This window comes from Amblyomma maculatum, chromosome 8 (genome assembly GCF_055883805.1).
Source record: "Amblyomma maculatum isolate TAMU_Amacu chromosome 8, ASM5588380v1, whole genome shotgun sequence".
NCBI classification, from domain to species: domain Eukaryota; kingdom Metazoa; phylum Arthropoda; class Arachnida; order Ixodida; family Ixodidae; genus Amblyomma; species Amblyomma maculatum.
This window is the reverse complement of record NC_139351.1, coordinates 90266375-90284641: the sequence shown is the minus strand read 5'-3', so window position 1 is coordinate 90284641 and position 18267 is coordinate 90266375. Positions and strand designations below refer to the sequence as shown.

Sequence of the window (18267 nt, the reverse complement as noted above, 5' to 3'; positions counted from 1 at the left end):
TACTACAAAGGCTACAAGCTTCGACGCAGTCAGCATAAAAATAGTCAAAACTCGATTTAACAAAACCCGATATAACAAAATTCCCGATTTACCGAAGTTATCTCGATTTCCTCTCAGACGCTTATACGGTCCAATGCTTTGAGTAACTTAAAATAACGAAACTAATTTCGCTATCCGTCCCGATTTAACGAACATTTTGCTGAAAAATGAAGGTGAAAAAGTATATTTTGGTCTATTTTGCACAAAACGCTCAAGAATGTGGTGCTGACTGCGAGCCAGCGGCAACATCATGTAGAAACTAAGTCTCGCTTTTGCCAAACTCCACTGTGCGAAACGAAAGTTATATTGATTTTAATTCACGAAATTTCGACAGAGGTAAAAAGCCGGCCCGTCTACTCGGTGTCGGCAGCGGTACCGCATGCCAACACCGAGACAAATTATGGTTGTCCTTAATCTGCCACGACGGTTTGCCGGAACACATCAGGGAAGAACGCGCGAAAAATCCGGGCAGATGTTGCTTACAAACCGCAAGCGAGCAAAGATCAGCGACGGCTTTTCTAGGAAAGAAATTTAATTGCCTGGGACTCTTCTTGGCGAGGTAAAAAATTTCGTTGCTGCTTTTCATACGGGCTACCGGTGTCGGTGGTTGCGCGGGCCGGAATTTCATTGTAGCAACATAGCATAGTGGACATGGTGGCATTGCATATAAAGATGACGTAACAGTACAGCTTCACTGGGCTTTCATTTAAGTTGGCTATTACACATTTCCAAGCATGATTTCATTTTCAGCACATTTGCGCTTCGCAATTATGATGCCGCGGTATTTCCTTGATGCCTCGACACCATATAATAATCGACTGTATCGGATTAAGCGACCGAGAAATGCCTCCCTCTATTTAACAAAGTTCCCGATTTAACGAAATATTTCGCGGTTCCCTTCAACTTCGTTAAATTGAGTTTTAACGATTAGGTACATATCGAGCTGAATGAGAATCAATGCGGCAGACCAGAGCAAGGCCGACGTTCTTTTCACCTTTCTGACCATGACACGGGCGTAACCTTGTCCTCGTTCTTTTTTCTGAACAAAAGGAGCACAAAAACGGAAATCTGGATACATGATGACACTGCCACCATTTCTGTCTCCAGTGCCAATACCGTTATCGCCACTGAGCCAAGTTGACTGATTGGACACGGTCCAAGGCCATGACCGGAAGGAGATGAAGGGGCAATACAAATACGGAGGGCCCCCTCCCCCCTTTCCTGGGCCGTATAAGAGGGTACCGCTAAACTCGCTAGCCGCTGCTCATAAGCGAGCCAATCTCGCTGGCTTGATGACAGCGATACGTGCTGATGAAGTGCACCGATCTCCCTTGACTGAACAGAACTCCTCCGCACACAACTTGACGGGCACCGGGGGCCCATGACGAGCAAGAAGAAAAAGCATATATCGGCAAGAGCTAGAGTGCGCAGTGGATAAGCGGTACAAAGCGTACGGGAGATTAGGAAGCTTGCGCAATGCTCGTGGAAGCCCGTTATCGAAGGCGAGAAATACAAAGACCGGACGGACGCCACCGCAAAGGAGCAAGCTGGCAAGTGATTTTTCTTTTTTTTTTTTTCGGAACGGTTGGAGCATTGCCCGCGTCTCTTATGTGTCACGCTTGAGGGAACTCCTCGTTCTAAAGTAAATATTATGAAAGTGATTCCAGAAAACGATGAAGAGGAAAAGGAAATTCGGTATAATTCGATACAATGTTTTTCGAGGAAAAATTATGTACGTATTTAACGATCTTCTTCGGGTACAATGCGAATCAAGTCTCGAAAGTTAAACTCTGTACGGCTGTCCCAGAAAAAAGCACTCGTAATTGCAAAGGGAATGCTATATATTAACGTGACATCTTTAAAGGCCCTGTTCTGCCAAAAATCCGCCGTTGCGATCATAAAATCGCAGGTGTGGATCTGGCAGGTGCTAGCTGGCAGGTGACATGGCCGAGCATTGAATGGGGTCGGCGGTCTTTATGACGCCACGATACCGCGAGACGTGGCAGGAGCTACTACTTAGGGCCTGTCCTTTGAGACGAGAAGGTGATATAGGAATCGAACACACTGGCACCATTACACCGCGAATAAGAAGCCGTAACAGGCAGGGTAACTTTGCGCATATGCGAAATTCCAGTCGCTTACAGTTGCTTCATTTCTAATACTATGTGGCAACTAAACTGCCGGTCTGCCACTTGACGCTGCAAGGGAAGTTTCTACCTACCGACTGCACTAACTGCGGTCGGAAGGTGGAATTCAGTTGCACACGAGCTGTCGGAGAATTTCCCTACTCAGTACTTAAGCTATGGAGCTTTTATTTTCACTTCCTCCTTTCATTGCTTTCCGGCCCGTGTGACGTGTTACACCTCTTCTAAGTAGGACAATTAATTCAATGAAATCGACGTGTCCAATCACTCAATAGGTGTCCCGCATCAACTGCCCGTGTGAACTCAGGTAGAAGCGAAACATTTATATATATAGGCATATATGCATAACTTATATATACGTCAAGCCTCGGACTCTCGAAAGCGAATACGACCGACTGAAAATGATGTTAGTTCAGAGTTAAACGCTATGGCTTTGACCTCTGACAATCCTTTGTCTTTTACGTGCGTCTGTCCCAGAACAGGCTGACAAACAACAGCGAAGCTGAAGAACCTGTGCTTAACTTTCAACTTGCAGCGCCCTCCTTGGGATGCGCCAAAAACTTATTCGAACGAAAAAGCGGGAAACAACGAGGAGAAGTTGACGCAACGCATTTTCCCTCCGCGAATTTTGTCATAGAGAGACTGGCACAGGGCTTGACAAATTGTTAAACTTCTTTAGCTGTTCTGCTTTTTGCCCAAACATTATCTCTCTACCGTTGCCGAGAATGGAACTCAGCACCTTTTGCTCTCAAGCGTGCCGCTAGCCCCGTCTTCTGTTGTTGTTGTTGCTGCGACTGAAGGAAGAAGGAATAAGAAGGAAAAGAAAACGCACGGGCCTGCTACTGGCTCTGTAGCTGAGCCACCTCGGCTGCCTCGTGCAGACAGAAGAGAAAATAGAGAAGAAAGAATAGAAAGAGGGAGAGAAAGACGCGCGCCACAAGCCACAACAACAGCCGTCGTCCACCACCGAAGCGGTGGCGGGTGCAATGACGGCCTACAACAGATAAAAATATGGTGGCAGGCTAGTCCCAGCCGCAAGCGGCAGTGACCTACCAGTCCCAGCCCCGTATAGGGCCAGGAGCAGCCACTGCTCCCCCTCTCCCGTGCGTTCAAGAGATATCCCCAAAAAGGGGTGTCTAGGCGGTGGTACGGTAAAACGCTGAAAACGCTCTATGGGTGGAAGCTTCGGGCCTTCTGAAGTTATGCAGAGATATTTGACCTTTTCAGCGTATCGACTGTTGTTTATCGCTGTCTTAAGCCACTGTAAGGAAGGCCCTGTATCCGTACTACTTATCGGTGGACACACACTTACAATAAGTGGCGTACAAGCGGATATACGTCGTCGTTTGGAATACCTATCTCAACTATCCTCCAACTTGACCAGTAGAGAAATAATAGGACACCACCCTGAACGCTGTCAATGTCTGGTCGCGTTACAAATTTAATTAGAAATTAATTGTGCATTTTTATCCGACACGTTTCTCACAATCTTGAATTACGGCGACGCTACGTCGTTTCAGCTGAACGGGCTGTATACGCTATCGCTATCGAGTCGTAAAAAAAAAAAAATGCCCCGGGCCGTGAGCAAGTGACAACACGGCAAGTGAGTTTAGTGTTGCATTCTGGCCTTTCTATACGTGTCAAGTGCTCTTTTCGCCTAGCCTTCTGTATTTTGTGTGCTTCTTGTATTCACTAATTTGTTTGCGATTGCAGTTTGATGAGCCTTCATGCAAGCTGTGATATGCTTCAGGAAAACGAAGGATCTCTGCAATGCAAAGTAAAAACAACTCGCCTTTATCTAAAAATAAATCACTTCGTTTAGGGCATGGATATATACCTAGATTAACCCTTCATATCCCTGCGTCGAAATATCTTAATCGTCATCATCATCAGCTGTACTATACCCACTGTAGGGAGAAAAGCATCTCCCATGCTCCTCTACTTAACCTGGTCCTGTGTTAGCTGCATCCATTGACCACTGCAAACTTTTTAACCTCATCCGTTCACTTAAGTTTCCGAAGCCCCCTGCTATGCTTTCCTTCCACTGGAATACAAATTGTTACCCTTAGCAACTATTTGTTATCCTCTTTTCGCACACATATGTTGCTACCAAATACTATCGGCTGCTGGTCATACATAAGAACTGAAGTTGCAAAGCGCAAAGATATTGCTTCCCTGCCTACCATGACAGGCCCCCGCAGCATGGGTGCCATTTCAGCTCCGTATTCTAGTTCTGATCATTAATATGCTCATGCCGGCTGGTCAGAACTGTGGGCGCTGGAGAAGAAATGGTTAATTAAAAGTAAACTCTACACAGAGAGAGGCTCCAGAATAATTATATTTAGATTCTCTAAGTCGCCGAGAAATTTCACTTTTGTTTGTAAAATAACGGTCTGTTAGGCTGTATAATCGACGGGCGACCCATCGACTAATAAAATCAGTTATTTTAACCAAAGGACATGCGGTTAATAATAATAATAATAATATTAATAATTATTATTATTATCATTATTATCATTATTATCATTATCATTATCATTATTATTATTATTATTATTATTATTATTATTATTATTATTATTATTATTATTATTATTATTATTATTATTATTATTATTATTATTATTATGTGCCCCGCCAGGGTGGCGCAGTGGTTAGGGCGCTCGACTACTGTGCCCAAGGACGCGGGATTGAATCCATCCCGGCCTCGGCGGCCGCTTTTCGATGAAGGCGAAAAGCTAGGCGCCCGTGTGCTTTGCGATGTCAGTGCACGTTAAAGAACCCCAGGTGGTCGAAATTTCTGGAGTCTTCCACTACGGCATCTCTCACAGCCTAAGTCGCTTTGGGACGTTAAACCCCAAAATCAAATCAAATCAAATATTGTAAATATATATTATTTATTAATATTATTAATTAGGTATTACCTTATTTTAACCAAAGTTATTTTGTCCCGTTTTGCCGGATAATGTCAGTCACGGCGACCGATACAATACCCCGGCATGCGCAACTATCCTTTCGCCAACAAAGCCGGCTGGAAGTTGGCTCGCCGGTCTCTCCCCAGAGCCGGAAGAAGGAGGAAGGAGGATCGCCGTGTCTACGTGAGTCACCAACTCGACGGCAACAAGTTGGCGGCCAATCTTAATTGTTTGCGACAGGCCCGACGATACTATAGTGTAAGCAGTGCCGCAATAGACACTTACGTCGTTCGCCTGGAGATATCAAAGTGCCTCCTCTTTACGCTGTTGGGAGTAGAAGACGAAAACACACCTACCACTTCCTCCAGCGCGCACTATGACGACAACCTGGAAACATTTACCGGAAAGGCTTATATACTTTACCACCAGCTCCAAGCGGCAATTAAAGTCCCTCTGTTTGGGCCGTGCCCTGCGCATATTAGAACAGCGCCGTTATTGCAGGCTAGTTGGGACAGAACGCTGGAATTTGGCTCGAATCGTTTTTCAGCGCAATGGAAAGATTGATGTCTAAAATGTTAGATTCCATAACGGTTTTGGTAGAAACGCTGTAGAAAACTTTTACCGAGAATTTTTCAATCAGTGCATGCGCCCGTTTTTATGTAGACCGATGTTGGAAACCATAAGCAGCGACCGCGATGACGACTGGTGGTTGACAAAAAAAAAAAAAAAAACTACTGAAAACAAATATAGATTTCACTCTCCAGACAGTAAACAGACATTTTTTTGCGTAGAGTAACGTCCTTTTTAGGTTCATACTCGATGCTGTTAAGGCACAATAACGCACGCCTCGTCGACGAAAGTTTTATACTGCTGTCCACGGGCACGGCTGAACTCCTTTTAACTCCCACCAACCAAGGTAGTATTTATCCCAATAGAGATACGCACCATGTCACACGGCATGCAGTCCTTTAGGAAAGGAAGTTTAGGGAAGTTCCTAGCGTAAGGAGTTCCAATCATCTCCCGCGAGCAGGTAAAGGGAGTACTCTGGCTCCCCGTGAGCTTTAGTACAGGCTTTAAAAGAAGCACGTAAGCATTAATTTTGCGTTTTTAACTAATTTTAATACTGTAGCACAACGTAGAGCATGGAAAAAAGGAAATGCGCTAATATCCAAGCATACACGCAAGAATTTTGCAAGCACATTGTGGCCAGCAGAAAGGACAAACCCACTATGCTAATAAAAGTACCAGCGCATTCCTTTTTTGAATTGAATTTAAAATATAAATGTGCCTTAATTCACATTTATATTTTAAATTCAATTTAAACTGTTGGAACGAAAGCAGACCAAAATTAATTTACATGTTTCTAACATCATTTTATATGCATACACAAAACGAACAGCGCCTAATGGGACCCTGACGGCGTCTTTGAGGAGCTCGTTCTTAGCCGTGTGACACGGCGACTAATCCTTTGGGGCTGAACTCCCTGCGTGGTCCTTTATGGAAAAGAAGTTCGAGGGAGTTGGGACTTGCCCGTGTGACAGAAGTATTAGTGAACACTATCATTGCTTCATTCACGGAATTCCAAACACTGTGGTGTCATCTAGTGGCAAAAACCTGAAAGCATGCCTCTTGCGGTTCGAAAGGAAGGATGGTTTTTATTTAAGGACGCACTGGAGAGAGCGCAAAATATAACAAATTATGCCAAGCACTCCTAGAAGAAAAAACAAAACAGTGTGCACTTGCAAAAATCAGCGATATTTTGCAGACATGTAGTCACGGCCGGGGGGGGGGGGGGGGGGGGGGTACTACAGTGAAAGTAACAGGCTTTCTCCGCTAGATGGCGCCTCATTCGTTTTATGTAATTTTCAATGGCGACTTAAAATTGTAAAGCCTCTTTTCCTTGATGTTGTCATGCTTAATCTGTAGTATATGAGACATGATCTTTTCATTTCCGCTATCATCTGAAGACATATTTTGGCCAGTGTTCTCCCTTTAAAGTTGTTTTTAAGCACGGAACAACGGGACACAAATAAAACAGTAAACAGGACAAGGTGCCTTGTCCTGTCTACTCTTATTCTGTTGCTTGTGTCCCGTCGTGGCGCGCTTAAAACCAACTTTAAGGGGAGCAGGGTTTTTATAAGCAGGGCAGAGCCCGCATTCCATCGTGCTTGCGACAGGGCTGATATTCTGAGGGTGTCGCCTTTTGAGACATGTCCACTTAGTTCGATTTGCGCGAACTCATGTGGCTCGAACCCCAGCTCCTGCTGCTGCCTCAATCCAGCCGTGTGCCGCCTTTTGGTGCATCTTCACTTCGGTTCTACCGCAGTGGCTGATTATAGTTAGGGAGCTCGACTGGAGGACTCAAGGATCGCGGCGATCGCTCTTCGATGGAGGCGAAAAGCAAGGTTGTTGTTGTTGTGGCTGTGGGAAGAAGGAAAATAAATGAACGGGCCTGCTACTGGCTCTGTAGCTGAGCCACCTCCGCTGCCTCGTGCTGACAGAAGAGAAAATAGAGAAGAAAGAAAAGGAAGAGGGAAAGAAAGACGCGCGCCGCAACAACAGCTGTCGTCCACCACCGAAGCGGTGGCGGGTGCAACGACGGCCTACAACACAAAAATTCGATGGCAGGCTAGCCCCCGCCGCAAGCGGCGGTGACCTACCTGTCCCAGCCCCATCAGGGGAGTTGCAAAAAAAAAGCAAGGTGCACATGTACGGTGCGATGTCGGTAAATAAATCCGACGGAGACACATAAGACTGATAATGCGTTAGAATAAGAAAGCATGAATACCTGTGGCCTCAATTTTGCCGCAAATGCTTTTAGATTGAATAATTCCGCAACTACATATGTCTGCATATTGGTTGCATGCCATATCGGTGATATTCAGGCATTCTCGCTGCAAAGCGTTGAGGGTTGCCGAATTTGCTGTTATGTGCCCTTATTTCAGGCGATGAGTTCGTCGATGACGAGGGGGAGATTGCTGTCGAACTTCCGCTGCCGCATCTGGTCGCATGCATTCCGACGCAGCCGCCGCGCTAGCGGGGATATTTTGTGGAGCATGGGTGCGCAGTCACGTGACACAAAGATGGCGTGGTGCCTACGTTGCTCCTACGTATCCTACCGCGGTGTTTTATTTTCTTTCCATTGGAAGAAAGTGAGAGGATGTGGCATCTCTCAAGTCCACTGCGCGGAAAGGATGAGAGGGGGGCAGCAGGCTGGCCAACGCAGACGTCGGGAGCGCGTTGAAACGAGTGATGGCTTGGAGCTGTGGTGCTGATGAAAACATTTATTGATTCTTAAGCTTTACAATTACAGCGTCTCGCCGTCCTTCCAGCAAATCGTAGAGCAGTATGCACCCTTGCTTCTTCTATTTTGCAGTGAGGTTATGGGTGGCGAAAATTTGTCCCTCCATAAGCTAAGTGTCATCTTGTACAATTTCAGAGCTTAATTCCAAAAGTCAACGTTTACGCGCACCTTTAGGAGATGCTCTCAGTCTTGACAGTTGTTTCAGGACGCGGGATAGAATCCCGACCGTGGTGGCTGCTTTTCGGTGTAGGCGAAAGCAAGGCGCCCCTGTATATACTGTGCGATATCAGTGCATGTTAAAAAAACTCTATAGGTGGTTGAAATTTCTGAAGTCTTCCGCTACGGTGTCTCTCATAGACTAGGGACATTCATGATGACGTCATGTTTTATGGGTACAGTGCGGTGTCGAATCGCAGACGTGTTAGTAATCCGTTCGCATTAACCCTTTGTTTTTGCCGTACGGGTACGGCGGCCGCATTCTGTCCTGCGGCGTTTTTGTCGTACGGGTACTGCGCTAAAAGCATAGCGTTTCAAACAAAAATCGACACTGGTGGTGTTTTTTTTTTCAGGATATTCGACACTCAAAGGGTTAAAATGCGCATAACGTGTTACAAAAGAGCATGCAGTTTGAATTTGGCACCATAATGATTGAAACAAGTCACCAGAGAACGTCGCGTTTCCATCGAGCTTCCTGTGCCCCCAGTCTCGTTTTCGTGCTGAAAAAATCGCCGGATTTTCTCGCGCTGTCGGGCTTTTGAAAACTTGTTTTCTTTCGTTTCAGATTGTCTTTTGCACAGTTTCGAGATCCCTATTGGCACTGGCCGTTCAACTTAATTTCAAGGTTAATTATAGCGTTTTAATTGAGTATATCCTAATCAAAAGGCTTAAATTACGCCCAATTCGGCGAAATGTTTGTTCCTGAAAATATTTTCCTTCTATTTGGCCCCGCCACGGCGATTACGGCGATCAACTGCCGTCTCAAGAATGCGAGATCGAATCTCCGCTGCGGCGGCCGCTTTTCGGTGTAGGCGAAAAGCAAGGCGTCCGGCTGCTGTGCGATGTCAGTGCACGTTAAAAAAAACCCAGGTGGTCGAAACTTCCATTCCACTACGGCGTCTCTCCTAGCCTCAGTTACTTTGGAACGTTAAACCCTTTAAACTAAACCAAACCATTTTTTTTTGTAGCAAAAGCTACACTGCACTAGGTTTTCAAGCCGTCGGCGTGGCACCATGCCACATGACCGTTGCCTAGCAACTGTCACGTGGTATGAAACGAGAGCTGGGCCAGGAGTTGTAGGACGAAATAAGAAGAAGAAAAAGAAGAAGGAGGAGGAGGAGGAGGAGAAGAAAACGAGGAAGAAGAAGAAGAAGAAGCAGAAGAGGAGAGATAACTCGGTAGTTGGTAGAGGCGAACGACAACAGTGAGTTGCTAGGAAATAAGGTTCGTTCGAACGTTGTGATGGCGGCGCATAAAATCCAGGTGTCCGCAGAGAAATTCGCTGCAGCACTCACAGCTTTCGCTCTATCGCTAAGTTCAAGCCATTTTTTTTTATATTTCGAATCCCTTATTTGTTGGAATTTCTGGAAGCATTCGGTGAAAATCCCGGTATTTCGGTCAAGCACATCAATACAGAGCTTGAGCGTCCGCGTTCTCGTATACTGCTGCGGTTAGCCGCCATCTAGGCATGCGCTGTTGGCACCCGACGATAGCGAGAGATATATAGTACACCAGCAACAGGCTGGCAAGGTGAAATCTTTGTGCATAACTCAAGAAACCCCGAAGCTTCCACAGTTAAAACGCTTCACCACACCGGCCTTTCGGGTGATAAGAGGGGGGGAGGGGGCTAGCGGTGGGCGCCAGAGAGGTTCAATTCGAATCCCGGCTACGGTATAGAGATAAGTTTTCATCGTGCGGATTGTCCGGTCTCTCGGAGGGAACCATTGACCTTAAAGCGCAGTTGGCTCACACTGACAAACCGAACGGCGCATTTTAAAGGAACGATCCCTTGATTTCAAAATCTCGTGGGAGTAGCGATCACTGTAATTCCGCTTTTAGCATTTTCTAGCGGAATGCTTTAGTTTCGAAGGTAGCGGTCTCATTGTCGCTACATAATGTCTTAATATATCCGCAAATACAAATTCCAGCTAAAAGGCCACTGATACGAGTCCCCATCAGCGGCGTTTGTGTTCCATAGGACCTTCTCTGCAGTGATGTGAACGATCATGTAGCGTGAATTCCCTAGAAAATATGCATTTACCTATTCAAAACCTGTCACTATCCGGTGTGTCTCAGATTCCATCATAGCATCTGTCTCCACTGGAAAGATTTGCCTTTTAATCATAGGCGGGAACGTGTTTGCCATAATACGTTATAGGTTTCAAGGTCACCTCATGAACACAACAAATAAACGTGCGTGTCTGCAATTGCCTTACAACATTCCCGATATGGCATGATTCTGTATACGCTGATAATTTCGCGTTAAGAAGACAAAAAGCAAACAAAACGGGGCGGGTTTGATAGGGTCAGAAAGCGAACGAATGCCCTTTCGTCGCCTCTTCTTCGTTTAGGATTTAGGTCACGCGACGCGCTCCGATTGGCGGAGGATGCAACGTAGCGCTCCCTGCGGCTCCTCCCAAGTTAAGCCTAACAGCGCGTGCTCTTGGATGGGCGGTCCGACGATCTCACGCCCCGAGCCGCTGACAACGTCGCTCCCAGCATGGGGAACCATCGAGTAGGGGCGAGTAGCAGCTTGCTATACAGCAAGGAGGACGCCGATAAGGCGTGTGGGAGGGAAGGAGACTCTCGTACGACTTCCACAGAGAGCGGGTGAGGGGAGAGGTGTACACCCCGTTATCGTTGCCGATGCAAAGCTCTCTACCCTCTCTCGACGTATTCGCCCCTCTTGAGACCCCTTTCCTCAGCGCCCTCTCAGTTTTGTACACGCAAAATGCGGTAGCACAGTTCAAAAACACCGAGGCGACAGTCGGACTGGCATATTGACGTAATTGCGTTAGCCAGCCGCCGCGGTCACTGCCAAGAAGCCGGGATCACGGCGGTGCCAGCCCAAGCGAGAGCGGGTCAGTCGTGCGAGTGCAGAGACTCGTCTCCTCCCCTGGGACCGCGTACGTATAGAGCACGGTGACCAGGCTCACAGCTGAATCGTGGACCACTGCTGGACTCACCGCACTGCGCAGAGAGACAGCTTGAGTGCATCGCAGCACACTGGTCAGCGCTGCTTTTGGTGACGTCCTCAATAACTGACGGCCGAGAAAGGCGCCGGAAAAGAAGCCAACGTTTTCCGTCTAAAGAAGGAGTCGAACCTGTGGCCTCCGTTTGATCGACGTTCTGCATTGTAGAGACTTTTCAATTTACACCGAAGCAGGACACGCCGGAGTGCAAAGCGACACATCGGAAATTGGTGGTGTATAACACATCACGCTCAACAACTTGGTCAGCTTCCCGGAAAAACTGTCACCACCCGGTAAGCAACGTGACAGCTGTACTCCTGACGAAATGGCCAGGCTATTTGGGAGATTGGATGGGACAGTGTTTTAGAATGACATGTAGCTCTCAGCTGGAATTTTTTTCGGATGTGTGTCAAATGCCAGTGTCACTTTCTTTAGTGAGGCCTTCTCGCTATACAGTACAGCTTTCACATTATAGTTCGTTTCTTCTCATCCAAGCTCGTTGTACGTGTGCATACAATAGCGAACGTTTGTCGCGTGCAAAGGAACCTAGTTAATGCTTTTCAGGCACCCATTGCTGGCGTCTCTAAAGATATGAATATTTGTAAAACAGCGCGAACAACCTCTGACAAAAACAGCGCTCGTCCCGTGTCTTTCTTGTTCTTGCCCCACGTTGTTCGCGCTATTTTACAAATATGCACATTTACCAACCAGCCCAACTGAACGTTATAAAGATATCGCAGGTATGTCAAGCATTTATTGCATCAAGTAATTATAAAAATCTAGCAATTAGTAGCGGTCAGGGTGTTTCGACTTCAGCTTCATATTATTATTTCTGCCAAAAAGCGAGAGAGGACACCATTGATATTAAACTCAAAACACCTGGGAGAAATATGAATACCGGTTGTAAAGGCTGGGAATTTAACGGCCCCAGCCGTTAAATGTTTAACTTTAAGAAGACGATTGGACATTGTGAGCAACTGTATAAACACAATAAGTAGTGTGCGCCCAACCTTCCGGTGCGTAGCATCAGCGCGACTTTTAAAGTTTTTCCCACGCTGGCATCAACTCATCGTTAAGACTGACAAATCAAAACAAAGGAATGATGCATTTTAGAAAATATTGTGGGACAACAGAGAAATGTTGCAAAAGTACTGCTATAAACACACTAATCGGAATTGCCCAAAGTTTCATTGACTAGCGAAACCGTGTTTTTACACTTCCTTCGCTCGCTATGAGGAGTTAAGACTGCCACAGAAAACCAGAGAGATCAGTTTTTTACTATGAATGGCCGAAAATTACTTCCTGAGGGATGATCCACGAATTGCTTGCGACGGTGGAGTCCTACTCTATGCCGCAGCGGCCGCTTTTCAACGGAGGCGAACAGCAAGGCGTCTGTGTACTGTACGATGTCAGTGCACGTTAAAGAACCCCAGGCGGCCTCGGAGCTCTCCTCTACGGCGTCTCTCACAGCCCGAGTCGATTTGAGAGTTAAACATACCATACAGTATGCATCCACAAACAACTTCCGATGAAAACAATAATTACGAGGGACTTTAGCGACTAAAGTAGCGAAAGGCGAAAGCCTGAGTGCCGCACTCTGCTACGAAACTGGCACTAATTAGTAAGCAATTAATAAAATTATTTAATTATTGGTCAAATAACTAATTAGTAAGTAGGTAGGTTGTTATATATGTTTGTAGCAAATAATTATGCATTACTTAGTCAATTAATGAATTATTTAATTAGTCGTCACTTTGTAATTGATTAATTACTAATTACTAATTAAACAGTGATTGACATATAGCCATATAATGCACACATTCGCGCATACTGTGGTGATGCTCTGTGATTGGTCGAGACCTCTATGACGTCATCCCGCCTCGGCTAATCAGAACGCCGCAAAAGCGGGACACATTTTGTACACGACAGCATGAGCCATTGAAGGCTCTCGCCTTAAAAAGCGAGTTCCTAGAATTCCAGCACGCGGTCATGGAGTCCGGGACTTCATGCTCAATAGATAAACAATGCAGTCGCTGAGTAACCATGACGGACGAACATCCTCGAGTTTGGCATAAATAAGGCGAAATATTGGTGTTCGAAAGTTTCGCCTTCTGGCGTCACACCAATTCCGCTCGTGCTTTCTAAGCGCACTGAAATGAGGGGTTCAGTACAGGTCCCGCAGGTGCACTCGACACATTACCGGAATATCAGACCACTTTTGAAAGGACGTTCACATTCTGGACGCTCCATATTCCACGCGACTGATTTCGGCCATAGAACAGCCTTCCAAGAGCTCTGCCGCCGGCCTGCCATTATGTCTTGCTTTTTAGTCTTTGACACCACATTGCTGAGTCTTTTATATTGTTTTCGATTTCAGCGTAACACACCCACACGCCGCCAGTTATATATTATATATTTGATTTGCGTCATCCGTCTTCCTTCAGGCGTGGACACCACCTAGACGGCGCAACTTTGAAAAGTTAGCCTGGCCAAGAAACCCATCCCCGAGGACAGACGACTTGTCCTCGAAAATGCTTAACGTATCTTGCTGCACTCACCAAGCGCATCTTGCAATATATTTATAGAAAGTTAATAGGCCTTTTTACAGTAGCGCGCCGCTCTTGCGGCCGCCAGGCGAAGTACGTTTGACGGGACGGGTTACAGAGAAATTGTGCACAAATTACGTTCACAATAGTGGGATGGGCTTATTTTCCAAGCAGTAGTTTAGTGCTGGGTCGGTCTCGCCTAGCCTGGGCAGAGACGCGTGAGCCGTCTGTGGACACACTGTGACACCCCCCTCTTTTACCCCCTGTTAATCCATGACAACAGGACGCTGGCGAACCTGGCCTCGTTTCCTCGCTTGAAGCGAGTTAGGGGAAGCGGGGATATGCAGTGCGTGCATTCCGTAGGCCTAGAAGGTGCTAGCACTACACGCAATTATTGTGCAGCAGTCCGCTGCGTCGATGAAGCCTGCAGGAATGCCGTTTCGTTACAGTGGCTAGAATAGCTAGCCACTGTAGTTTCGTGGAAAAGCAGGTGCAGCGAGCTCCTCCCTCCATTTTCACGTGACATTCCGGCGCAAATGGCGACCGAGGAGGCTCGGCGCATGTGCAATAGCTCTACTTGAAACAGGTCAATTGTAGAATAGAGTTCAACTAAGATTATTTCTCTCAGCCATTGCTGGCGATTATAATAATCTCAAGCAACAATGCTCGTTTGCGAATCCATGCTTATCAGTAAAGTTACCGAGGACGATTACTCAAGACCATCTAGTGGCCAGTCGAGCAACAATAACTATGCGACATTTCATGGCACGTTGAAATCGTAGTTTCTTAAGCAGTTAGGTTACGAAACTTATCGAATGGAGTGTTAATTCGCGGAAATCTGATCCTTCATCATTATCATCGGCCTGATTACGCCAACGGCCGGGCAAAGTCCCCGCCCGTTCACCTCTGATTGACCCGGTCTTGTGTCCGCTCCTATAACCGTAAAATGAGCTAAAAATCTCAAATTATATATATATATATATATATATATATATATATATATATATATATATATATATATAATTTGTTTCTACAGTAAGGATGTGCATATTTGTTTCGCTCTTGCTGTTTTGGTTACGATGGTTTTGCTGTTGGAAATACGCTTATAAAATTCGACCCGCTTGCTATACGGCTCTGCAAAAGCCTTCGTTATTAATAAATAATAGCCCGTTCTAATTACAGGACAAGGTTGAATATCTGCAATGCAGGTCCGAAGTAAATAAGCTTTTGTAAAAAAATCTATTATCGGCGTCATTGTGACGCAACCAGGTGACTACGGCTGTATGGACATTAAAAAATGAGAATGGTTCAACGCTGCTGAACTGAATGTAGAGCGAAAGCATTAGCTACATACCTTTTGATTTCACCATAGATACCATTCTTGAATCTTTCGGACGGTCATGTGCGCTTGTTTTGCGTTCATTACAGTTAACTCGCTGCCCGAGTTACCAAAAAAGAGTAGTAATGCCTGGAAGAATGAACCGCGTCATTCGCGCCATGTAATAGCCATTTTCTAGTCATTTCATCCGTTACAGAAAATAGTCCACTGCTAAAGATGTTGTGGCTATCTAATTAAAGAGGGAACCGTGCATCTAAATAATAAGTTCAATAATTTGAATGTATCTATCTTATTTCTTGCAGTCAAATGTCAAAAGTGATACTGTGTACTGTTGGACAGAAGAACACACACATGCGACCATTGCCCACATTTGCCAACTGCTGTTTTTAAGAACTGCATTTTACTATAATGGGCATTCCATGTTCTTTGTCGCCTCACGCAGGATCTTGCAAGATGTCTCGCTCAACAACCACTGTGGCGCTGCTGTCCATTGCCCTATTCCTGCTGCTAGCCACCACGCGCGCCGGCTGCCGCGCCATGCCCGCCCATCAGGCAGGTGGCGCGGTGGACGGAGGCAATGCGGTGGCACCGGGCAGCAACTGCACCAAGGACTCGCGGGCCAAGGCTATCTGCGATGAGTGCATATACGTTACCGGCGCGAGGGAGTCGTACGAACCATGCTGCGCGAACCTCAACAGGCTTCAGGAGTACTGCGAGCACTTCCTGCGGTACGCTCCGGACTCCAGCGTCAACGAGACTGCCACCAGGGAGCGCCGCGGACGCTGAGCGCTGACACAGAACGAGAAAAAGTTAATCGTTCCAGCGAAGCTCTCGAAATCATCCAGAGAGACGTGCTTTCTTCCAAGGCTTGATGTGACGATGAACAGTCGAGAATAACTGTCCATCGCCACGTCCATACTTGCTTAATGCCGGTTCGACAACTTCCTCGATGTCAGCTCGCCAACTTGCTCTACGCTAGCTTGACAACTTGCTTGATGCCAGTTCGATAACTTGCTTGATGTCAGTTGCAGAGCTCGTTACAGATGGCGATTTCAGCACATTCGTCTGAGCTCATTGCTAGCTGCAGCTCATGCCCCAGAGTCCGCAAATGTCGTAAAACCATCGCCGCCTCGCCCGCAGAGCTAAAACATCAATTACCGAGTCGGCGGGTTGAGAGAAGTTTCGCAAAACAGTAGTCAGAGAGCACCTACTGAGCTAACTGCCAGCAAGCGGCTGAATATGTCTTCTACGTCTACGTATTCGTAGGTCGTGCTCTAATTATGCAAAATTTCGAAATATTTTCTAGCGTGATTCTGAGAAAGAATCTGCTGTGAGAAATCAGGGCCAGAAACCTTTCTCTTCCGCCACGAGCAGAAAGCAGAACTTATCAGAGCGTGGAAGATACGCTGTCATTAAGGAAACTAAATTCAAAAAGCGGCCTAAAGTGAACTAGGCCAACCGAAAAGCATAGAGCCCAAGTTACGCAAGCAAAGCCGTTTGCTTATTGCTCCATCTAGCGGCACGCAGTATTAACACAGTAATGCCTACAGTGCATGGTGCTGCGACCCAAGACTGGCTTTCGTGTAAATGTAGTAACAAAGAATTTTCGTGATACGCAAGCCTAGCAAATAACCGTTCAGACATCCCTCACTTTCAAGCAGCAGTAGTCCTAGCACTAGATCCAACATTCGAGTTAAGCGCGTTTTAGTTTGTAAATAAGCTTGATTTATACGTCGGGACAGCATTATTCTCGAAGTTTAGGTTGGTTAAACATAAATCATCAATACGTTGTGCAGATCAATTCGTATTCGTAATCAATTGGGTTAGAAATCTGGGAGTGCGTAAGTGATCGAGTAAAATTTAGTCTCAAAGAAAGCTCCACAAAAGAAATTGGCCGTTTCACACAGAGATGAACATAGCGCAAAAATTGCTGCTCAAGATAGTGAAAATACTCAAAGAAATTGAAAATTTTGTATATTATTGTATATAGCTCACATTGTTTATACGCGTGCCCCACTTTCATTGTGTCTTGTTTGATGTATTTAACTCTTCCCATCCCATGTATTACGCGAAATGACCAACTGCAATGTGTCAACAATGCTCACTGTATTATTACCGCCTGCATATGTACAAAGCTCACACACCATTTCGATTCCAACACGTCGAGCTCAATATCTTGCAATCTCATTGCCATGATTTATTTGCTCACCGGTCTATATGTAAATAGCATGAGAAACTTTATTTGTATCTGTCATGTCCGTCTCTTCAATGATGCTTTTTTTCGTTGAAATAAACGAGCATTCAGTATGCTAACAGGAGATGTATCTGTGTTGTTGTATTGCATCTATTTGCGAGTGTCATCAACACCTACGTTATATCCGTTAGATCACCCTGTGAGAGTGGAGTGTTCAGTGGTTAACTTACGCATACATTTTAGATCTGACAAATACAGCGCATCTTGTTTGAACGTAATAAGGGAGTAATTATATATTGACATTCACTAAAGAGCAGCCAAGCTGCTTCTACAGCTTTCTTAGACATTCAATAGTTTAAAATATTTGTCCTGGTACTGGGGGTTAAGCCGGGGCACTCGCTGTACCAACTGAGCTACGGCCAGCTGACTAGATGGTAGGGCGAGAGTGAATTTATCAATAGCTCGAATCGGGAATGGTGTTGATACTACTCGAGAACACATCAAATGCAACATTTTTATCGGCAGTCTTAACATTCGAGTAGAAATATTACCGTCTAGTTTATTCATTCTTTTTATATGTATTCAAAGCCTCGAAAAA

General features: G+C 45.8%; 1 protein-coding gene across 3 annotated transcripts; it reads left to right on the top strand.

Annotated features, from left to right (window-relative positions):
• Window positions 1-1313: 1313 nt before the first annotated feature.
• LOC146181776 (uncharacterized) lies at window positions 1314-17793 on the top strand. 3 transcript variants are annotated; one of them, XM_084576785.1, is made up of 2 exons: window positions 1314-1593; window positions 15918-17793. In XM_084576785.1, exon 2 carries the CDS (start codon window positions 15929-15931, stop codon window positions 16259-16261), a length of 333 nt encoding a protein of 110 aa, XP_084432911.1. In that variant the 5' UTR covers window positions 1314-1593; window positions 15918-15928; the 3' UTR covers window positions 16262-17793. The 3 variants fall into 3 exon arrangements, with proteins under 3 accessions (XP_084432911.1, XP_084432910.1, XP_084432909.1); XM_084576784.1 differs by lacking the exon at window positions 1314-1593 and adding an exon at window positions 5152-5281; XM_084576783.1 differs by lacking the exon at window positions 1314-1593 and adding an exon at window positions 11284-11883.
• The last annotated feature ends 474 nt before the right edge of the window (window positions 17794-18267 follow it).

Excerpts from the sequence above, each read along its gene's own strand:
- LOC146181776 (XM_084576785.1), top strand. The coding sequence starts at position 15,929 with ATGTCTCGCTCAACAACCACTGTGGCGCTGCTGTCCATTGCCCTATTC.